Genomic DNA, 22,127 nt, shown 5'->3' on the forward strand with positions numbered 1-22,127 from the left:
TTCAAGCAAAGGAAATCAGTGAGAAGCTGAGAAAAGCCATATACAATCAGTGACTTTAGGTAAGAGTTTGAGTCAGAATAGTTGAATTGATCCACCTAGGCAGGGTCAGAATGAACTTGAAAATATGAGCCTATTAAGTAGTAATTAGATCAGGCAAATAAATATTATTTTTACAAAAAGAAAATAATCAATGCTTCATTAACATCAGCTTCTTCAAACTTACCTCTGGCCTCTTAGAAATATATAGGAGTGGCCCAACTATGACAGATGGTAACCACATTGGTCCTGTAAGTACAATTAAATATCTTCTCTGATTTTTACAGTAGTAGTTAGGAAGATATTCTTCTCTTTTAGAAGATAAGCTGTTTATTCTCCAATCATCCAGCAGACTACATTCAATTTTAACTAGCAGTGAAATGTTAGGTAGAATATGGGGGTTCATGTTTATTTCTTCAAGGGCAAAATAAAGAGTCAAAATCAAATGGATATTCTTAGTTGTCAACCTGAAAGCAGAAGGAAAGGATGGATGATTATAGAATAGACTCAGCATAATATTAAATAACATTAATATTGTTTATGTATTCAATGCTTGCTTGCTTGAACTAATGCTATAGTGATACAAGCATTGTTACTGTGATGTATTAGAATATCATTTCTCTGTAATTATGTAAGGATTTTAAAAACCTGTTTTAGTAGATTATTATTCAAGTGAGATTCTGTAATTTTGTACTTTTATACAATTTTATTAACATATCTGTTAGCATGGTAGGAAGCATGTCCCCAAAGACAGTGAATCTGCTCATTCCTTTACTTTGGAACTGTAACACTTACCATATGTAAAAAATGCAGGGCTATAAATCTGCTACCTAAACTATGATATTTCTTTTACTCAGAAGCAGGACTGACCAAAACATGGTTTATTTATGGGTAAATTAAATAGATAGACAAATATGTCTACCTTTGTCACTAGCTAAGAAAATTCTTTTGGGTTTAGGCAAATAGCTTTGTTATTTTTAGTCTTTCTATTATATGTAGATTTTTCCTCTTCTAATTCTAGTTGATATTTTCACTGTCTGGTGGTATGCTGTTGATAATAACAATAACATTTTCTATCAGTAGTGAGCTTATGTATCTTCCCATGAATCTCTACATTTATAATGATGTATTTTGCCTTTATTCAATCGTATGAACACAGATTTGGCTGTGGTTATTGTTGCTTTCTTTTGATAAATAAAGGTATGTTTCTTCTTTAGTCACTCAACTCTAATGTGTACATTTTAATCCTATACATTATAACATGATATACATCATTTGATATAAATTTCTTATTCATTTTCACAGTCATGTCTAATAATGTGTATCACTTTATTGATTTTTGTAATGTTCCAGTTTTTCATTTATCTTGTGTAATATTTTTATTGCTTTGTAAGAATGTTATACAATAAAATATATTACCCCACTTTGTAGATGGATGGCTAATATCAAAATGAAAAGAAAATACATATGCTTTATAATTTTGTGATCCTCATGTTTGACTAAAAGGATTTTTGGAGTGTTTTATTTCTTAAACATTTCTGTCTTAGTAATAAATTCTCAAACCTGAAATGTTTTCTAGTGCCTTTCCATATTATATTGAATGTTATTGATATATGTTTTCTTCAATATTATATTTGAATTCTTTTATTTACCCAGTGATATTACTTTTTTATGATATTAACATCTTAAATTGCATAGATCTTTGTCTTCCAAGTATAGTTTTAGAATTTGAACTTGTTTTACTTATGAAGTCAAACCATCAGCTTCTGTGAACTTATATTTATTTCTTTAGTGTTTAAAGTTTTGATATCAAATCTTTTCAAAGTACTTTACATATTCAACCAAACTAGAAAATCTGGATGAAATGGACAATTTTCTAGACAACTACCAGGTACCATAGTAAAATCAGAATCAGATAAATCATCTAAGCAGTCCCATAACTCCTAAAGAAATATAAACAGTTATTAAAAGTCTCCCATTCAATAAAAGACCAGGACCATATGTGTTTAGTGGAGAAGTCTATCAGATTTTAGGAAGACGTTATACTAATACTGTCCAATCTATTCCACAAAATAGGAACAGAAGGTACCTTACCCAATTCCTTCTATGAAGTCACAAATACACTTATACCTCAGTCAAAAAATGCTCAAGAAAAAAAAGAAATTCAGAGCAATTTCCCTTATGAATATCAATGTAAAAATACTCAATAAAATTCTTGCAAACTGAGTCCAAGAACCCAGTAAAACAATCATCCATCATGATAAAGTATGCTTCATCCTAGGGATGCAGGGATGATTTCAAAATATATACATCTATAAATGTAATCTACTATATAAACACAGTCAAAGGAAAAAAAAACACATAAACATCTCATTAGATGGAAAGATGGTGAGAAGTCATTTGACAAAATTCAACACTGCTTCATATTAAAAGACTTGGAAAATTCAGGAACTCAAGGCCCATATCAAAACATAGCAAAAGCAATATACAGCAAACCAGTAGCTAACATCAAACTAAATGGAGAGAAACTTAAAGCAATCCCACTAAAATCAGGGGCTAGACAAGGCTGACAACTCTCTCCCTATGTATTCAATATAGTACTTGAAGACCTAACCAGTGCAATCAGACAACAAAAGGAGGTCCAAGGGATACAAATTGGAAAAAAAAGAAGTCAAAACATCACTATTTGCAGATGATGTGATGATATACTTAATTAACCACAAAAGTTCAACCATTGAAATACTAAGCCTGAAAAACAACTTCAGCAAAGTGGTTGGATATAAAAGAAACTCAAATAGATCAGTAGTCTTCCTCTACTTCCTCTAAATATGCTGAGAAAGAAAGTAGGGTAACGACACCCATCACAGTAGTCACAAATAACATAAAATACCTTGGTAGGGCTCTAACCAAGCAAGTGAGAGAACTGTATGACAAGAACTTCAAATATCTGAAGAAAGAAGGTGAAGACCTCAGAAGAAGAAAAGATCTCCCCTGTTCATGCATTGGCAGGATTAATATTGTAAAAAATGGCCTTTTTGCCAAAAGCAATCTACAGATTCCATGCAATCCCCATCAAAATTTCGACTCAATTTTTCATAGAGTTAGAAAGAGCAATTTGCTAATCTATTTGGAATAACAAAAAAACCCAGGATAGTAAAAACTATTGTCAACAATAAAATAACTTTTGGAGAAATCACTGTCTCTGACCTCAAGCTGTATTACAGAGCAGTAGTGATAAATACTGTATGGTGTTGGTACAGAGACAGACAGGTAGATCAGTGGAATAGAATTGACAAAGAAATGAACCCACAAAATTAAGGTCAGTTGATCTTTGACAATGGAGCTAAAACCATCCAGTGGAAAAAAAAAGATAGCATTTTCAACCAATGATGTTGGTTCAACTGGAGGTCAGCATGTAGAAGAATGCAAATTGTTCCATTGGTTCCATTCTTCTCACCTAGTGAAAAACTCAAGTCCAAGTGGATCAATGACCTCCACATAAAACCAGATACAACCAAACTAATAGAAGAAAGAATTGCGAAGAACCTCGAACACATGGACACTGTGGAAAAATTCCTGAACAGATCATCAATGGCTTATGCTCTAAGATCAAGAATTGACAAATAGGGGCGCTTGCCTAGGAAGGGCAAGGCCCTGGGTTCGGTCCCCAGCTCCGAAAAAAAAAAAGAAGAATTGACAAATAGGGCCTCATAATAATGTAAAATTCTGCAAGGCCAAATATACTGTTATTAGGACAAAATGGCAACTAACACATTAGGAAAACTTCTTTAACAATTCTACATCAGAGAGAGGGCTAATATTTTATATATACAAAGATTTCAAGAATTTAAACACCAGAGGAAAAAATAAACCTATTAAGTTGGGTACAGTGGGGTTGGGTTTTTAACTCAGTGGTAGAGCGCTTGCCTAGTAAGCATAAAGCCCTGGGTTCGGTCCTTAGCTCCGAAAAAAAATGGGTACAGAGCTAAACAAAGATTTCTCAGCTGAGGAATTTTGAATGACTAAGAAGTATTTAAAGGGATATTCAATATCCTTACTCTTGAGGGAAATGCAAATCAAAATGAGACTGAGATTCTAACATGCAGCAGTCAGAATGGCTAAGATCAAAACTGCCAGTGACAACAGATGCTGGTGATGATGTGGAGGTAGAGGAACACTACTCAATTTTTGGTGTGACTGCACACTTGTACAACAACTTTGGAAATCATTCTGCAGGTTCTTCAGAAAATTGGTCATAGTACTACCTGAGGACCCAGCTGTACCACTCCTAGATATATACCCCAAAATGCTCAAACATATAACAAGACCTGCTCCACTATTTTCATAGCAGTCTTATTCATAATAGCCCTAAGTTGAAAAGAACCCAGATGTCCTTCCAAAGAAGAATGGATACAGAAAATGTGGTACCTTTACACAATGGAATACTACTCAGATTTTGAAAGCAATGACTTTATGAAATTCATTGGGAAATGGATTGAACTAGAAAACATTTTCCTGAGTGAGGTAAACCAATCACAAACACAAACACACACATGCGCACACACACACACACACACACACACACACACACAGAGAGAGAGAGAGAGAGAGAGAGAGAGAGAGAGAGAGAGAGAGAGAGAGAGATAGTATGTACTCACTGATAAGTGGATATTAACCCTAAAACTTGGATTACCCAAGATACAATCCACAGACCAAATGAAGATCAAGAAGGATGACTAAGTCCAGATACTTCAGTCCTTCTTAAAAGAGAGAGCAAAAATATTCATAGAAGAAGCTATGGAGACAAATTTCAGAGCAAAGACAGAAGGAATGAGCATTCAGAACCTGGAACCCATCTCACTTGGAGACATTGCATATATATATATATATATATATATATATATATATATATATATATATATATATATATATATATATATCTCCACCAAACCTAGACAATATTGATGAAGTCATGAAATGCATATTGACAGGACCCTGATATAGCTGTCTCCTGAGAGGCTTAGCCAGATTATGATGAAAACAGAGCGAAACACTAGCAGCAAACCTTTGAACTGCGAATGGAGTCCCCATTGGAGGAGTTACAGAAAGGACTGAAGGAGCTAAAGGGCTTCCAACCCCATAAGAACAACAATACCAACCAACCAGAGCTCCCAGGGACTAAACCACTACCCAAAGTGTACAAATGGAAAGGCCCATGGCTACAGCTGCATATGTAGCAGATGTTGCCCTTGCTGGTCTCTATTGGGAAGAGAATCCCTTGGTCCTCCTAAGGCTTGATGCCCAGTGTAGGGGAATGCCATAGCAGGGAGTAAAGAAGGAGTGAGTGGTTGGAAACAGGAACCTCCCCATAGAATAAGGGGTCTGGGAGTTGGGATAAGTTTTTTATGGATGGGAAACTGAATAGCATTTGAAATGTAAATAAAAATATCTAATTAAAAATTTAAAAAAATTTGGTGACATAACTAATCTTTTCACACTTCCTTATTTGTTTGAGGACCATTTACTCACTAGTTCTGGTGTTTGAACTATGGCTAATGGTGTTTAGCTGGAGATTATCTCTTTAACATATCACATATTTTTTTCTGCTCCCAAACATGAAAATGGCATGGTATTTTAAATCTTGCATTCACTGTTAATTTTTAGTCTCAAATTTTGGGGTCATCATTTGTTTATAATCTTATGAAAATCCTAAGTTTTTAGGATAAATATAGCTCATTATTAATAGTGACAATCCTAATTTCTTATTTTCTTGCATCATCTGTATTTCTTTTAGATTTCTTTGGCTTTATTTTATTTAATTTGCTCTGCTCTGAAAATACAGTGTGTGTGAATAGCAGAAATATGTAGACTCAAATATCCCTCTCTATAAAAATTGATGAATATTTGTAAATGATAAGTGCTAGGTGTCAGTTTTCTAGAAGGACATGGTTTCTAGTGGAAAAATTACAACTTTGAGGTTCCATAGGCAAAAGAATGTCAGCAGCATGAATTACACTAAATGGGTGTTTTCAGGAGGAAAGTAAGTACTGTGAAAACAGAATATAAAAAAAAATTGTCCCTGATAACACTTTGTACTATATGGGAGAGAGTGATTTTCAAAAGCATTCATATAATCTTTTATATATAAAATAAAAGTATCTTCAATCAAAATATAGGATGCACACTATGAATTATTTAATATTCATATAAGATACAGATATTGCCAAAATGAAACGAAATTCTATCATTCAATTTACAAGCATTCTGAGACTCTGAGATCATTAAATAAAACTATATATAGTGAAAGAAATCTCTCCTGCTTCCATCTATCAACAAATTACATGTTATTGCTATTTTGGTATTTTTGTCTTCCAGGAGAATTTGAGAATTGATTTTCTTATGTCTTTCAATAATTGTATTGGGATTTTGAACATGATTGCAATGAATCTGTAGATTGCCTTTCGGAGGATGGCCATTTTTACTATGTTAAGTCTGCCAGTCCGTGAGCCTAGGTGATCTCTCCATTTTTTGAGATCTTCTTGGATTTCTTTCTTGAGAGACTTGAAGTTATTGTCATACAGATCTTTTACTTGCTTGGTTAGAGTTATCCCAAAATATTTTATATTATCTATGGCTATTATGAAGAGAGTTGTTTCCCTACTTTCTTTCTCAGCCTGTTTATCATTTGTATAAAAGAAGACTAATGATTTGAGTTAATTTTGTGTCTGTCCACTTTACTGAAGTTGTTTATCAGTTGGAAAAGTTCTCAGCTTGAAATTTTGGGGCTGCTTATGTATACTATACTATCATCTGTAAATAGTCATACCTTTATCTCATCTTTGCCAATTTGTATCCCCTTGGTCTTTTTGTTCTTGTTGTTGTTGTCTTGTTGTTCTAGCACTTTGAGTACTATCCTGAATAGATATGGAACTGTGGGCATCTGTGTCCTGTCTACGATATTAGTGGGATTGCTTCAAGTATCTCCCCATTTAATTTGTTATTGGCTGTTGGTTTGAAATAAATTGCTTTTATTATTTTGAGTTTTGAGCCTTGATTTCCAGATCTCTACAATATCTTTAACATGAGGGGATGCTGTATTTGGTCAAATGGCTTTTCTACATCTAAGGAGATGATCATGTAATTTTTTTCTTTGAATTTGATTATATGATGGATTACATTAATGGATTTTAATATATTGAACTAATCATGAAGCCATGGGATGAAGCCTACAAGATCACAGTGATTAATGGTTTTGATACTTTTTCTATTTGGTTGCAAGAATTTTTGGGTATTTTTGCATCAACAGTAATAAAGCAAAATTGATCTGAAATTCTCTTTTTTGGGGGGGTTGGGTCTTTGTGTGGTCTAGGTATCTGAGAAATTTGACTTCATAGAAAGAATTAGGTATTGTTCCTTCTGTTTTTATTTTATGAAATATTTTGAAGAATATTGGTATTAGATCTTCTTTGGAGGTCTGGTAGAATTCTACTGGAAAGCAATCTTATCCTGGGCTTTTGTTGGGTGGAATTTTTTAAATGACTTCTTCTATTTCCTTATGGGATATGCACCTGCTTAGATAGTTTATGTTTCATTAACCTGGCTACTGGTGAGAGTGGGGTGTTGAAAGATTCCACTATTATTGTGTAGGGTTCAATACATGTTTTGAGCTTTAGTAAACTTTCTTTTATAATTATGGATGCCCTTGCATTTGGAGCATAATATTCAGAATTCAGACATTCTATTATTGCTTTTCCTTTTGAATAATATGAAGTGTCCTCTGCACCCAAATCCCGTGGGAGGGAGAGCTAAACCTTCAGGGAGTCAGACACACCTGGGAAACAAGAGGAGTCTACACGCAGCCCACATCTGACTCCGGAGGAAACACCAAAAGCCATCTGGAACCCTGGTGCACTGAAGCTCCCAGAAAGATCTTCCTGGTTGCTGTCGCTGCGGAGAGCTCATAAGCAACACCCCACGAGCAAACTTGAGGCTCTGGATCATAGGTAAGACCAACTTTTCTGCTGCAAGCGACCTGACTGGTGGCCTTGGGACACAGAGAGGCAAAATTCCTCTAGGACCAGACACTTCCGGTTTTTAGCCAGAGTCCCAATCTCGCGCTCCCTGCCTCCAGCTCCCAAACCCTGTGGGAGAGAGAGCTCACCGCCAAGACAGGTGGGCACTCCTGAGACTTTAGCGTGGAAGAGACCACCAACACTGCCCACCCCTGCCCACATCCCTGGCCCAAGAGGAAACTGTATATGGCTTCTGGGTTCCTTGGATAAGAGCACAGGAGCAGGAAAACCACTGTGTCTGAGACACCACCGGAACCTGAAGGGACCGACCAGATAAACAGTTCTCTGCACCCAAATCTGTGGGAGGGAGAACTAAACCTTCAGAGAGGCAGACACGCCTGGGAAACCAGAAGAGTCTACACTCGGCCCACATCTCTGACTCCAGAGGAAAACACCAAACACCATCTGGAACCCTGGTGCACGGAAGCTCCCTGAAAGGGCGGCACAGATCTTCCTGGTTGCTGCCACCTAGGAGAGCTCATAAGCAACACCCCGTGAGCAAACTTGATCCTCGGGACCGCAGGTAAGACCAACTTTTCTGCTGCAAGCGACATGCCTGCTGAACTCAAGACACAGGCCCAAAGAAACAGCTGAAGTCCTGTAGATAAGAAAAACTACACACCCGGAAGCAGAACACTCTGTCCCCATAACTGGCTGAAAGAAAACAGAAAGAAAGGTCGACAGCACTCCTGACACACAGGCTTATAGGACAGTCTAGCCACTGTCAGAAATAGAAGAACAAAGTAACACTAGAGATAATCTGACGGTGAGAAGAGGCAAGTGCAGAAACCCAAGCAACAGAAACCAAGACTACATGGAATCATCGGAGCCCAATTCTCCCAACAAAGCAAACACGGAATATCCAAACACACCAGAAAAGCAAGATCTAGTTTCAAAATCATATTTGATCATGATGCTGGAGGACTTCAAGAAAGACATGAAGAACTCCCTTAGAGAAACCCAGGAAATCATAAATAAACAAGTAGAAGCCTACAGAGAGGAATCACAAAAATCCCTGAAAGAATTCCAGGAAAACACAATCAAACAATTGAAGGAATTAAAAAATGGAAATAGAAGCAATCAAGAAAGAACTCATGGAAACAACCCTGGATATAGAAAACCAAAGGAAGAGACAAGGAGCCATAGATACAAGCATCACCAACACAATACAAGAGATAGAAGAGAGAATCTCAGGAGCAGAAGATTCCATAGAAATCATTGACTCAACAGTCAAAGATAATGTAAAGCAGAAAAAACTACTGGTCCATAACATACAGGAAATCCAGGACTCAATGAGAAGATCAAACCTAAGGGTAATAGGTATAAAAGAGAGTTAAGACTCCCAGCTCAAAGGACCAGTAAAATATCTTCAACAAAATCATAGAAGAAAACTTCCCTAACCTAAAAAAAGAGATACCCATAGGCATACAAGAAGCCTACAGAAGTCCTAATCGATTGGACCAGAAAAGAAACACCTCCCGTCACATAATACTCAAAACACCAAATGCACAAAATAAAGAAAGAATATTAAAAGCAGTAAGGGAAGGGGTTGGGGATTTAACTTAGTGGTAGAGCGCTTGCCTAGCCCTGGGTTTGGTCCCCAGCTCCGGAAAAAAAAAAAAAAAGCAGTAAGGGAAAAAGGTCAAGTAACATATAAAGGCAGACCTATCAGAATGACACCAGACTTTATGCCAGAGACTGTGAAAGCCAGAAGATGCTGGACAGATGTCATACAGACCCTAAAAGAACACAAATGCCAGCCCAGGTTACTGTACCCTGCAAAACTCTCAATTAACATAGATGGAGAAACCAAGATATTCCATGACAAAACCAAATTTACACAATATCTTTCTACAAATCCAGCACTACAAAGGATAATAAATGGTAAAGCCCAACATAAGGAGGCAAGCTACACCCTAGAAAAAGCAAGAAACTAATCATCTTGGCAACGAAACAAAGAGAAGAAAAGCACACAAACATAACCTCACATCCAAATATGAATATACCAGGAAGCAATAATCACTATTCTTCAACATCAATGGTCTCAACTCTACAATAAAAAGACATAGATTAACAAACTGGATATGCAAAGAGGACCCTACATTCAGCTGCCTACAGGAAACACACCTCAGAGACAAAGACAGATACTACCTCAGAGTGAAAGGCTGGAAATCAACTTTCCAAGCAAATAGTCGGAAGAAGCAAGCTGGAGTAGCCATTCTAATATCAAATAAAATCAATTTTCAACTAAAATTCATCAAAAAAGATAAGGAAGGACAGTTCATATTCATCAAAGGATGAAATATCTATGCCCCAAATACAAGGGTACCTACATATGTAAAAGAAACCTTACTAAAGCTCAAAACAAACATTGCACCTCACACAAAAATAGTAGGAGATTTCAACACCGCACTCTCATCAATGGACAGATCATGGAAACAGAAATTAAACAGAGAAGTAGGGAGACTAAGAGAAGTCATGAACCATGGACTTAACAGATATTTATAGAACATTCTATACTAAAGGAAAAGGATATACATTCTTCTCAGCTCCTCATGGTACTTTCTCCAAAATTGACCATATAATTGGTCAAAAAACGGGCCTCAACAGGTACAAAAAGATAGAAATAATCCCATGCATGCTATCAGACCACCACTGCCTAAAGCTGGTATTCAATAACAATAAGGGAAGAACTCCCACATATTCGTGGAAGTTGAACAATACTCTACTCAACGATAACCTGGTCAAGGAAGAAATAAAGGAAGAAATTAAAGACTTCTTAGAATTTAATGAAAATGAAGGTACAACATACCCAAACTTATGGGACACAATGAAAGCTGTGCTAAGAGGAAAACTCATAGCTCTGAGTGCTTGAAGAAAGAAACAGGAGAGAGCATATGTCAGCAGCTTGACAACACACCTAAAAGCTCTAGAACAAAAAGAAGGAAATACTCCCAGGAGGAGTAGAAGGCAGGAAATAATCAAAGTCAGAGCTGAAATCAGCCAAGTAGAAACTAAAAGGACCGTAGAAAGAATCAAGAGAACCAAAAGTTGGTTCTTTGAGAAAATCAACAAGATAGATAAACCCTTAGCCAGACTAATGAGAGGACACAGAGAGTGTGTCCAAATTAACAAAATCAGAAATGAAAAGGGAGACATAACTACAGATTCAGAGGAAATTCAAAAAATCATCAGATCTTATTACAAAAGCCTATATTCAACAAAACTTGAAAATCTGCAGGCAAGGGACAATTTCCTAGACAGATACCAGGTACTGCAGTTAAATCAGGAACAGATAAACAACTTAAACAACCCCACAACTCCTAAGAAAATAGAAGCAGTCATTTAGGTTTCCCAACCAAAAAGAGGCCAGGTCCAGATGGGTTTAGTGCAGAATTCTATCAGACCTTCACAGAAGACCTCATATCAATAGTATCCAAATTATCCCACAAAACTGAAACATATGGTGCACTACCGAATTCCTTCTATGAACCCACAATTTCTCTTTTAACTAAACCACACAAAGATCCAACAAAGAGAACTTGAGACCAATTTCCCTTATGAATATCGATGCAAAGATACTCAATAAAATTCTGGCAAACTGAATCCGAGAGTAAGTCAAAACAATCATCCAACATGATCAAGTAGGCTTCATCCCAGGCATGTAGATACAGAAAACCATCAACGTGATCCATTATATAAACAAACTGAAAGAACAAAACCACATGATCGTTTCATTAGACGCTGAAAAACATTTGACAAAATTCAACACTCCTTCATGGTAAAAGTCCTGGAAAGAATAGGAATTCAAGGCCCATACCTAAACATAGTAAAAGCCATATACAGAAAACCAGTTGCTAACATTAAACTAAAAGGAGAGAAACTTGAAGCAATCCCACTAAAATCAGGGACTAAACAAGGCTGCCCACTCTCTCCCTACTTATTCAATATAGTTCTTGAAGTTCTAGCCAGAGCAATCAGACAACAAAAGGAAATCAAGGGGATTCAGATTGGTAAAGAAGAATTCGAAATATCACTATTTGCAGATGATATGATGGTATATTTAAGTGATATTAAGTATATTTAAGTGATCCCAAAAGTTCCACCAGAGAACTACTAAAGCTGATAAATTACTTCAGCAAAGTGGCTGGATATAAAATTAACTCAAATAAATCAGTAGCCTTTCTCTACACAAAAGAGAAACAAGCCGAGAAAGAAATTAGGCAGACAACACTCTTCATAGTAGACCCAAACAATATAAAGTACCTCGGTGTGACTTTAACGAAGCAAGTAAAAGATCTGTACAATAAGAATTTCAAGACTCTGAAGAAAGAACTTGAAGAAGACCTTAGAAGATGGAAAGATCTCCCATGCTCATGGATTGACAGAATTAATATAGTAAAAATGGCCATTTTACGAAAAGCAATCTACAGATTCAATGCAATCCCCATCAAATTACCAATCCAATTCTTCAAAGAGTTAGAACAATTTGCAAATTCAACTGGAATAACAAAAAAACCCAGGATAGCTAAAACTATTCTCAACAATAAAAGGACTTCAGCGGGAATCTATCCCTGAACTCAAGCAACATTACAGAGCAATAGTGATTAAAAACTGCATGGTATTGGTACAGAGACAGACAGATAGACAAATGGAACAGAATTGAAGAACCAGAAATGAACTCATACACCTATGGGCACCTGATTTTTGACAAAGGAGCCAAAACCATTCAATGGAAAAAAGGTAACATTTTCAGCAAATGGTGCTGGTTCAACTGGAGGTCAACATGTAGAAGAATGCAGATCGATCCATGCTTATCACCCTGTACCAAACTTAAGTCCAAGTGGATCAAGGACCTCCACATCAAACCAGATACACTCAAACTAATAGAAGAAAAACTAGGGCAGCATCTCGAACACATAGGCACTGGAAAAATATCCTAAACAAAACACCAATGGCTTATGCTCTAAGATCAAGAATTGAGAAATGGGATCTCATAAAACTGCAAAGCTTCTGTAAGTCAAAGGACACTGTGGTTAGGACAAAAGGCCAACCAACAGATTAGAAAAAGATCTTTACCAATCCTACAACAGATTGAGGGCTTATATCCAAAGTATACAAAGAGCCGAAGAAGTTAGACCACAGGGAGACAAATAACCCTAATAAAAATTTTGGTTCAGAGCTAAACAAAGTATTCACAGCTGAGGAATGCCGAATGGCAGAGAAACAACTAAAGAAATCTTCAACATCTTTAGTCATAAGGGAAATGCAAATCAAAACAACCCTGAGATTTCACCTCACACCAGTGAGAATGGCTAAGATCAAAAATTCAGGTGACAACAAATGCTGGCGAGGATGTGGAGAAAGAGGAACACTCCTCCATTGTTGGTGCGATTGCAGACTGGTAAAACCATTCCGGAAATCAGTCTGGAAGTTCCTCAGAAAATTGGACATTGAACTACCTGAGGACACAGCTACACCTCTCTTGGGCATATACCCACAAGATGCCCCAACATATAAAAAAGGCATGTGCTCCACTATGTTCATCGCAGCCTTATTTATAATAGCCAGAAGCTGGAAAGAACGCAGATACCCTTCAACAGAGGAATGGATACAGAAAATGTGGTACATCTACACAATGGAATATTACTCAGCTATCAAAAACAATGCCTTTATGAAATTCATAGACAAATGGTTGTAACTGGAAAATATCATCCTGAGTGAGGTAACCCAATCACTGAAAAACACACATGGTGTGCACTCATTGATAAGTGACTATTAGCCCAAATGCTTGAATTACCCTAGATGCCTAGAACAAATGAAACTCAAGACGGATGATCAAAATGTGAATGCTTCACTCCTTCTTTAAATGAGGAAAAAGAATACCCTTGGCTGGGAAGAGAGAGGCAAAGATTAAAACAGAGGCAGAAGGAACACCCATTCAGAGCCTGCCCCACATGTGGCCCATACATATACAGCCACCCAATTAGACAAGATGGATGAAGCAAAGAAGTGCAGACCGACAGGAGCTGGATGTAGATCTCTCCTGAGAGACACAGACAGAATACAGCAAATACAGGGGCGAATGCCAGCAGCAAACCACTGAACTGAGAATAGGACCGCCGTTGAAGGAATCAGAGAAAGAACTGGAAGAGCTTGAAGGGGCTCGAGACCCCTTATGAACAACAATGCCAAGCAACTAGAGCTTCCAGGGACTAAGCCAGTACCTAAAGACTATACATGGGCTGACCCTGGACTCTGACCTCATAGGTAGCAATGGATATCTTGTAAAATCACCAGTGGAAAGGGAAGCCCTTGGTCCTGCTAAGACTGAACCCCCAAGTGAACGTGATTGTTGGAGGGAGGGCAGCAATAGGGGGAGGGTGTAGGGGGATCACCCATAAAGAAGGGGAGGGGGAGGGTTTAGGGGGATGTTTGCCCGGAAACCGCAAAAGGGAATAACATTCGAAATGTAAATAAGAAATACACAAGCTAATAAAAAAAATATGAAGTGTCCTTCCTCATCACACTTGATAACTACTTTGAGATAGTGTCTGTCTTTGTTATTGAAGTAGCTTCTTAACCTTGTTTTTTCCCCAGGTCTGAGGACTGAACCAATGCCTTGCACTTGCTAGGCAAGTGCTCTACCCCTGAGCTAAACCCCCAGCCCCCATGAAGTATGCTTCTTTTATGCAGCAAAATACAGGATCTTGTTTGCATATCCAGTCTATTACCTTATTTCTCTTTATAGGTGAGTTGATTTCATTAATATTGACAGATTTTAAAGACAGATGACTGTTGATTCCTGTTATATTTTATTTTTGTAGAAGGCTGTATGTGCTTCTGGTTCTCTCCTATTGGCTTTGTTGTGAGATGCTTAATATTTTGTCTAATCTTTGTTGTAGGTACCTTCCTTGTGTTGGAGTTTTTATTCTAAGATCCTCTGCAGGGCTGGATTTGCAGATAGATACTGTTTGAATTTGGCTTTGTCCTGGAATATTTTAGTTTCCCTATCTATGCTGATTGAGAGTTTTGGTGGATATAGTAATCTGGGCAAACATTTGAGTTTTCCTAGGAATGCCTTCAAGCTGTGGTGTCCAAGTGCAGTAGCTCTCCTGGGATGTCTCCAGTAATTGTATCAGATGCCCCGGTTGCAGCAGATCTTCTGGAATGCCTCAGGGTGTGATATAGAATGTTTTGAGTACAGTGGTTCTTCTGGTATACTTCAGGATATGATGTCAAAATGTTCTGAATACAGTGGGTCTTCTGGTATGTCTGAGGATATAGATTCTTCCAGGGAGCAGTCAAGTTTGCATTCTGTCCCAGCATAAAGGACCAGTCAGTAGGAGATTAGTATTTGGCAGGTTGGGGGTTTGGGAAGATGTCCCTGACTCCACTGGACTCCAGCAGCTGCCTTGGTACTTGGTGGGGGGATGTTCTTACCAAATGCTGAGTGCAGCTAATCCTTCAGTATGTTTGAAGATATAGCCTCTTCAGCAGAGTAGCTAACAGTCTGTCCCAGCAGAAAAGACCAGGGAAAATGGGGGCAATATTTATTGGGTCGGGATTCAGGGGGACAGTATGTCCTTTAGTCCATTGGGCTCTCAGCTGCAGCTTTGGGACTTAAGGAATTTTCTTACCAAATGCTCTGAGCTCAAGGGAATTTCTAGAATGCCTAAGGATGTGGTGTCTTCGGGGCAAGCAGACTAGTTGGCAGTCTGTCCCAGCAGAAAAGGCCAGGAAGAAAGGGTGAATGGCTAAGGAAAACACTATCTCGACCTCAAACTCTACTACAGAGCAATAGTGATAAAGTTGCATAGTATTGGTACAGAAACATGAAAGGTTAATCAACTAAATAGAATTGAAGACACAGATATAACACCAGACACATACACTTGATCTTTCATAAAGAATCCAAAAATATACAATGGAAAGAAGAGTGTCTTCAATGAAGGGTGCTTGTCTAACTTTCTGTCTGTATGTAGAAAAAAGAAAATAGACCCATTATTGTCAGCTTGCACAAATCTCAAGTCCAGGTAGATCAACGGCCCAAAAATAAAGCCAGATACCCTCAATCTAAAAGAAGGGAAAGGGGGAAAAAGCCTTGATCTCTTTGACATAGGTAGAAATTTTCTAAAGAGAAATCCAATGTCTCATGCTCCAAGATCAAGAATTGATAAATGAGACCTCATGAAACTGGAAAACTTCTGTAAGACAAAGGACACAGTCAATTAGACAAATTAGCAAACTACCAATTGGGAAAAAACCTTCACTAACCTAACATCTGATAGAGGGCTAATATCTAAAATATATAAAGCACTCAAGAAGCTAATCACCAAAAAGCAAAACAACCCAATTAAAAAATGGGATATAGAACAAAACTGAAATTCATAACAGAGGAATCTTGAATGGCTGAGAAGCACCTAAACAAAGGTTCAAAGCCTTTTGTGATCAGAGAAATGTGAATCAAAAGTACCTTGAAATTCCAACTTTCACCAACTAAAATAGTTATGTTCAAAACCTCAGGTGACAACACAAGTTGGAAAGTATGTGGAGAACAAGATACACCTCCACCCCCATTGCTGGTGGGATTGCAAACTTGTACAACCACATTGGAAATCAATTTGGAGTTTCCTCAGAAAAGACCCAGCAATACCACTCTTGGGATTATACCCAAAAGATACCCAACCATGCCATGGGGACACATGTTTCACTGTGTTCACAGCAGTCTTATTTGTGATAGCCAGAAGCTGGAAACAACCCAGATTTCTTATGACAGAAGAATGGGAACAGAATCTGGTGTTCATTTACAGAGTGGAATATCACTCAGCTATTAAGAATTAGGACATCTGAGTTTTGTAAACAAATGGATAGAACTAAAAAATGCCTTTGTGAGTGAGGTAACTCAGACACAAAATGGCATACACGATATGTACTCACTAATAAGTGGATATTGGCAAAAAAATACAATACCCGAAATATAGTCCACAAAACTCAAAAATGTCAACAAGCTGAAGGGCTAAAGTTAGGACACCTCAGTGCCACTTGGGAGGAGAAGAAAGCAATCACAAGTGTGTCGCAGGGAGCAAGGTACAGAGGAAGGAAAGGGGATGAGTGTTGGTAGAGAAAAGAACATCATCTTGTATTGTGTGGGGGGAAGCACAGAAGCCCAGGCCAGCATTAAGAATGGAAACAGGCAACTTCAGGAGGTAGGAGTTTGAGTGGACCCTTCAGAATGTACCAGAAACCCAGGAGTTGATAGATTGTCAGGAATCAAAGAGAAGGACTCTAGATGATATGGCCTACAGTGGGGAGAGAAAATTGTAAATCCAAGCTCCAGCAGAAAGACAGGGCATTAAATTTGGGATGGGGTTGCCATGCAGGGATGGAAATTGAGAATAGCCTGAGGAAAAGAAAGTCTAGTGACTTTTCTTCCAAATACTCTAGTTTGTCTCAGGGTAAAATCCTGATGTTCTACTTGGTCTCTTAATAGCAAGCAATGAATTTTATGACTACTTTTTCAGGTACACTATAATAGCACAGGATGTTCATATGAATTGTCTGACAAAACGTGATACTTTGTGCTTCCTAAAATTTCATATTACTATTGCCATAACATGATATACTCAAATGTATATCACAAATAATTGTCAAAGAATATTATGAAGTCTTCAATCTCAAATGACATTTTACCAGTTAGTAAATAGTCTTTGAAAATAAAAGATATATGTACTTCTGATTTTTGCCTCAACATTCAGGATGTCTAGGTGTTGCAGTTACAAATGCCTTGCTCAGACCTGGGGGAAGTATGAAATAGTGAGTTCTGTAGTCTGCTTTTCTTCTAAAGTGTGAAATACCAATGTATAGCAGGCTGGTGATATGAGGCACAATGGAAGATGAATAGCATTCTCAGAACTCAGGTCCAGCTAGCAAGACCAAACCATTGTTACCACTCTTAGAAGAGGAGTAGAGTAATTCAGACAGATAGTGCTAGGGTTTCGGCTTCCATTGCAGTGTTGGCAATGTCAAAGGGCACACATTATGATGTGTGAGCTCTGTAAAGTGATGTAATACTGGCTAAGCAGGTAAATCCAAAGGGACAAGGATGTGTGCTAGAGGAAAGAAAGCCTTTTATTAAGTGTTACAGCTCAGTTAAAAACAGTCAGTGTAAGACAATTCTTGGTGAATTAGCTTATGGCCTTTATTACATAAGATCAAGAATTATATAAAACTTATTACCGGCGGATCCCGGACCGCAGCAGCTCTCTGCTCCCAAACCCCGTGGGAGAGAGACCCCACCGCCTGATCAGGTGGGGACTCCTGAGGCTGCACAGCGGAGGAGACCACCAACACTGCCCACCCCTGCCCACATCCCTGGCCCAAGAGGAAACTGTATAAGGCCTCTGGGCTCCCGTGGGGGAGGGCCCGGGAGCGGCAGGACCCCTGCGCCTGAGACACTGCCGGAACCTGAAGGAAACAGACCGGATAAACAGTTCTCTGCACCCAAATCCCGTGGGAGGGAGAGCTGAACCTTCAGAGAGGCGAACACGCCTGGGAAACCAGAAGAGACTGCACTCTGTGCACATCCAGGCGCCAGAGGAAAACACCAAGCACCATCTGGAACCCTGGTGCACGGAGGCTCCTGGAAAGAGCGGCGCAGATCTTCCCGGTTGCTGCCACAGCGGAGAGGACTTAGGCAGTACCCCACGAGCAAACTTGAGCCTTGGAACTGCAGGTAGGACCAACTTTTCCCCTGCAAGAAACCTGCCTGGTGAACTCAGGACACACAGAGGCAAAATTCCTCTAAGGCCGGGCACTTCCTGTGTTTACCGGAAGTCCCACACCAGCGGATCCCGGACCGCAGCAGCTCTCTGCTCCCAAACCCCGTGGGAGAGAGACCTCACCGCCTGATCAGGTGGGCACTCCTGAGGCTGCAGAGCGGAGGAGACCACCAACACTGCCCACCCCTGCCCACATCCCTGGCCCAAGAGGCAACTGTGTAAGGCCTCTGGGTTCCCGTAGGGGAGGGCCCGGGAGTGGCAGGACCCCTGCGCCTGAGACACTGTCGGAACCTGAAGGAAACAGACCGGATAAACAGTTCTCTGCACCCAAATCCCGTGGGAGGGAGAGCTGAACCTTCAGAGAGGCGGACACGCCTGGGAAACCAGAAGAGACTGCACTCTGTGCACATCCAGGCGCCAGAGGAAAACACCAAACGTCATCTGAAACCCTGGTGCACGGAGGCTCCCAGAAGGAGCGGCACAGATTTTCCCAGTTGCTGCCACAGCGGAGAGGACTTAGGCAGTACCCCACGAGCAAACTTGAGCCTTGGAACCACAGGTAGGACCAATTTTTCCCCTGCAAGAAACCTGCCTGGTGAACTCAAGACACAGGCCCACAGGAACAGCTGAAGACCTGTAGAGAGGAAAAACTACACGCCCGAAAGCAGAACACTCTGTCCCCATAACTGGCTGAAAGAAAACAGGAAAACAGGTCTACAGCACTCCTGACACACAGGTTATAGGACAGTCTAGCCACTGTCAGAAATAGCAGAACAAAGTAACACTAGAGATAATCTGATGGCGAGAGGCAAGCACAGGAACCCAAGCAACAGAAACCAAGACTACATGGCAACATCGGAGCCCAATTCTCCCACCAAAGCAAACACGGAATATCCAAACACACCAGAAAAGCAAGACCTAGTTTCAAAATCATATTTGATCATGATGCTGGAGGACTTCAAGAAAGACATAAAGAACTCCCTTAGAGAACAAGTAGAAGCCTACAGAGAGGAATCGCAAAAATCCCTGAAAGAATTCCAGGAAAACACAATCAAACAGTTGAAGGAATTAAAAATGGAAATAGAAGCAATCAAGAAAGAACACATGGAAACAACCCTGGACATAGAAAATCAAAAGAAAAGACAAGGAGCCGTAGATACAAGCTTCACCAACAGAATTCAAGAGATGGAAGAGAGAATCTTGGGAGCAGAAGATTCCATAGAAATCATTGACTCAACTGTCAAAGATAATGTAAAGCGGAAAAAGCTACTGGTCCAAAACATACAGGAAATCCAGGACTCAATGAGAAGATCAAACCTAAGGATAATAGGTATAGAAGAGAGTGAAGACTCCCAGCTCAAAGGACCAGTAAATATCTTCTACAAAATCATAGAAGAAAACTTCCCTAACCTAAAAAAAGAGATACCCATAGGCATACAAGAAGCCTACAGAACTCCAAATAGATTGGACCAGAAAAGAAACACCTCCCGTCACATAATTGTCAAAACACCAAACGCACAAAATAAAGAAAGAATATTAAAAGCAGTAAGGGAAAAAGGTCAAGTAACATATAAAGGCAGACCTATCAGAATCACACCAGACTTTTCGCCAGAAACTATGAAGGCCAGAAGATCCTGGACAGATGTCATACAGACCCTAAGAGAACACAAATGCCAGCCCAGGTTACTGTATCCTGCAAAACTCTCAATTAACATAGATGGAGAAACCAAGATATTCCATGACAAAACCAAATTTACACAATATCTTTCTACAAGTCCAGCACTACAAAGGATAATAAAGGGTAAAGCCCAACATAAGGAGGCAAGCTATACCCTAGAAGCAAGAAACTAATCATCTTGGCAACAAAACAAAGAGAATGAAAGCACACAAACATAACCTCACTTCCAAATATGAATATAACGGGAAGCAATAATCACTATTCCTTAATATATCTCAATATCAATGGCCTCAACCCCCCAGTAAAAAGACATAGATTAACAAACTGGATACGCAACGAGGACCCTGCATTCTGCTGCCTACAGGAAACACACCTCAGAGACAAAGACAGACATTACCTCAGAGTGAAAGGCTGGAAAACAATTTTCCAAGCAAATGGTCAGAAGAAGCAAGCTGGAGTAGCCATTCTAATATCAAATAAAATCAATTTTCAACTAAAAGTCATCAAAAAAGATAAGGAAGGACACTTCATATTCATCAAAGGAAAAATCCACCAAGATGAAGTCTCAATCCTAAATATCTATGCCCCAAATACAAGGGCACCTACATATGTAAAAGAAACCTTACTAAAGCTCAAAACACACATTGCACCTCACACAATAATAGTGGGAGATTTCAACACCCCACTCTCATCAATGGACAGATCATGGAAACAGAAATTAAACAGAGATGTAGACAGACTAAGAGAAGTCATGAGCCAAATGGACTTAACGGATATTTATAGAATATTCTATCCTAAAGCAAAAGGATATACCTTCTTCTCAGCTCCTCATGGTACTTTCTCCAAAATTGACCATATAATTGGTCAAAAAACGGGCCTCAACAGGTACAGAAAGATAGAAATAATCCCATGCGTGCTATCGGACCACCACGGCCTAAAACTGGTCTTCAATAACAATAAGGGAAGAATGCCCACATATACGTGGAAATTGAACAATGCTCTACTCAATGACAACCTGGTCAAGGAAGAAATAAAGAAAGAAATTAAAAACTTTTTAGAATTTAATGAAAATGAAGGTACAACATACCCAAACTTATGGGACACAATGAAAGCTGTGCTAAGAGGAAAACTCATAGCACTGAGTGCCTGCAGAAAGCAACAGGAAAAAGCATATGTCAGCAGCTTGACAGCACACCTAAAAGCTCTAGAACAAAAAGAAGCAAATACACCCAGGAGGAGTAGAAGGCAGGAAATAATCAAACTCAGAGCTGAAATCATCCAAGTAGAAACAAAAAGGACCATAGAAAGAATCAACAGAACCAAAAGTTGGTTCTTTGAGAAAATCAACAAGATAGATAAAACCTTAGCCAGACTAACGAGAGGACACAGAGAGTGCGTCCAAATTAACAAAATCAAAAATGAAAAGGGAGACATAACTACAGATTCAGAGGAAATTCAAAAAATCATCAGATCTTACTATAAAAACCTATATTCAACAAAACTTGAAAATCTTCAGGAAATGGACAATTTCCTAGACAGATACCAGGTATCGAAGTTAAA

The 22,127-nt window shown here is 38.9% G+C and overlaps 1 protein-coding gene across 1 annotated transcript in view; it reads right to left on the minus strand.

The window, feature by feature from the left end:
• Vom2r42l1 (vomeronasal 2 receptor, 42 like 1) overlaps positions 1 to 22,127 on the minus strand; it is a 66,665-nt gene that overhangs the window by 31,946 nt on the left and 12,592 nt on the right. Inside the window, exon 2 of the mRNA XM_039101062.2 lies at positions 224 to 503. Coding sequence (XP_038956990.1) covers positions 224 to 503 — 280 coding nt within the window. The remainder of the gene's footprint in view (positions 1 to 223; positions 504 to 22,127) is intronic.

Source organism: Rattus norvegicus, chromosome 1 (genome assembly GCF_036323735.1).
Source record: "Rattus norvegicus strain BN/NHsdMcwi chromosome 1, GRCr8, whole genome shotgun sequence".
In the NCBI taxonomy this organism is placed as follows: domain Eukaryota; kingdom Metazoa; phylum Chordata; class Mammalia; order Rodentia; family Muridae; genus Rattus; species Rattus norvegicus.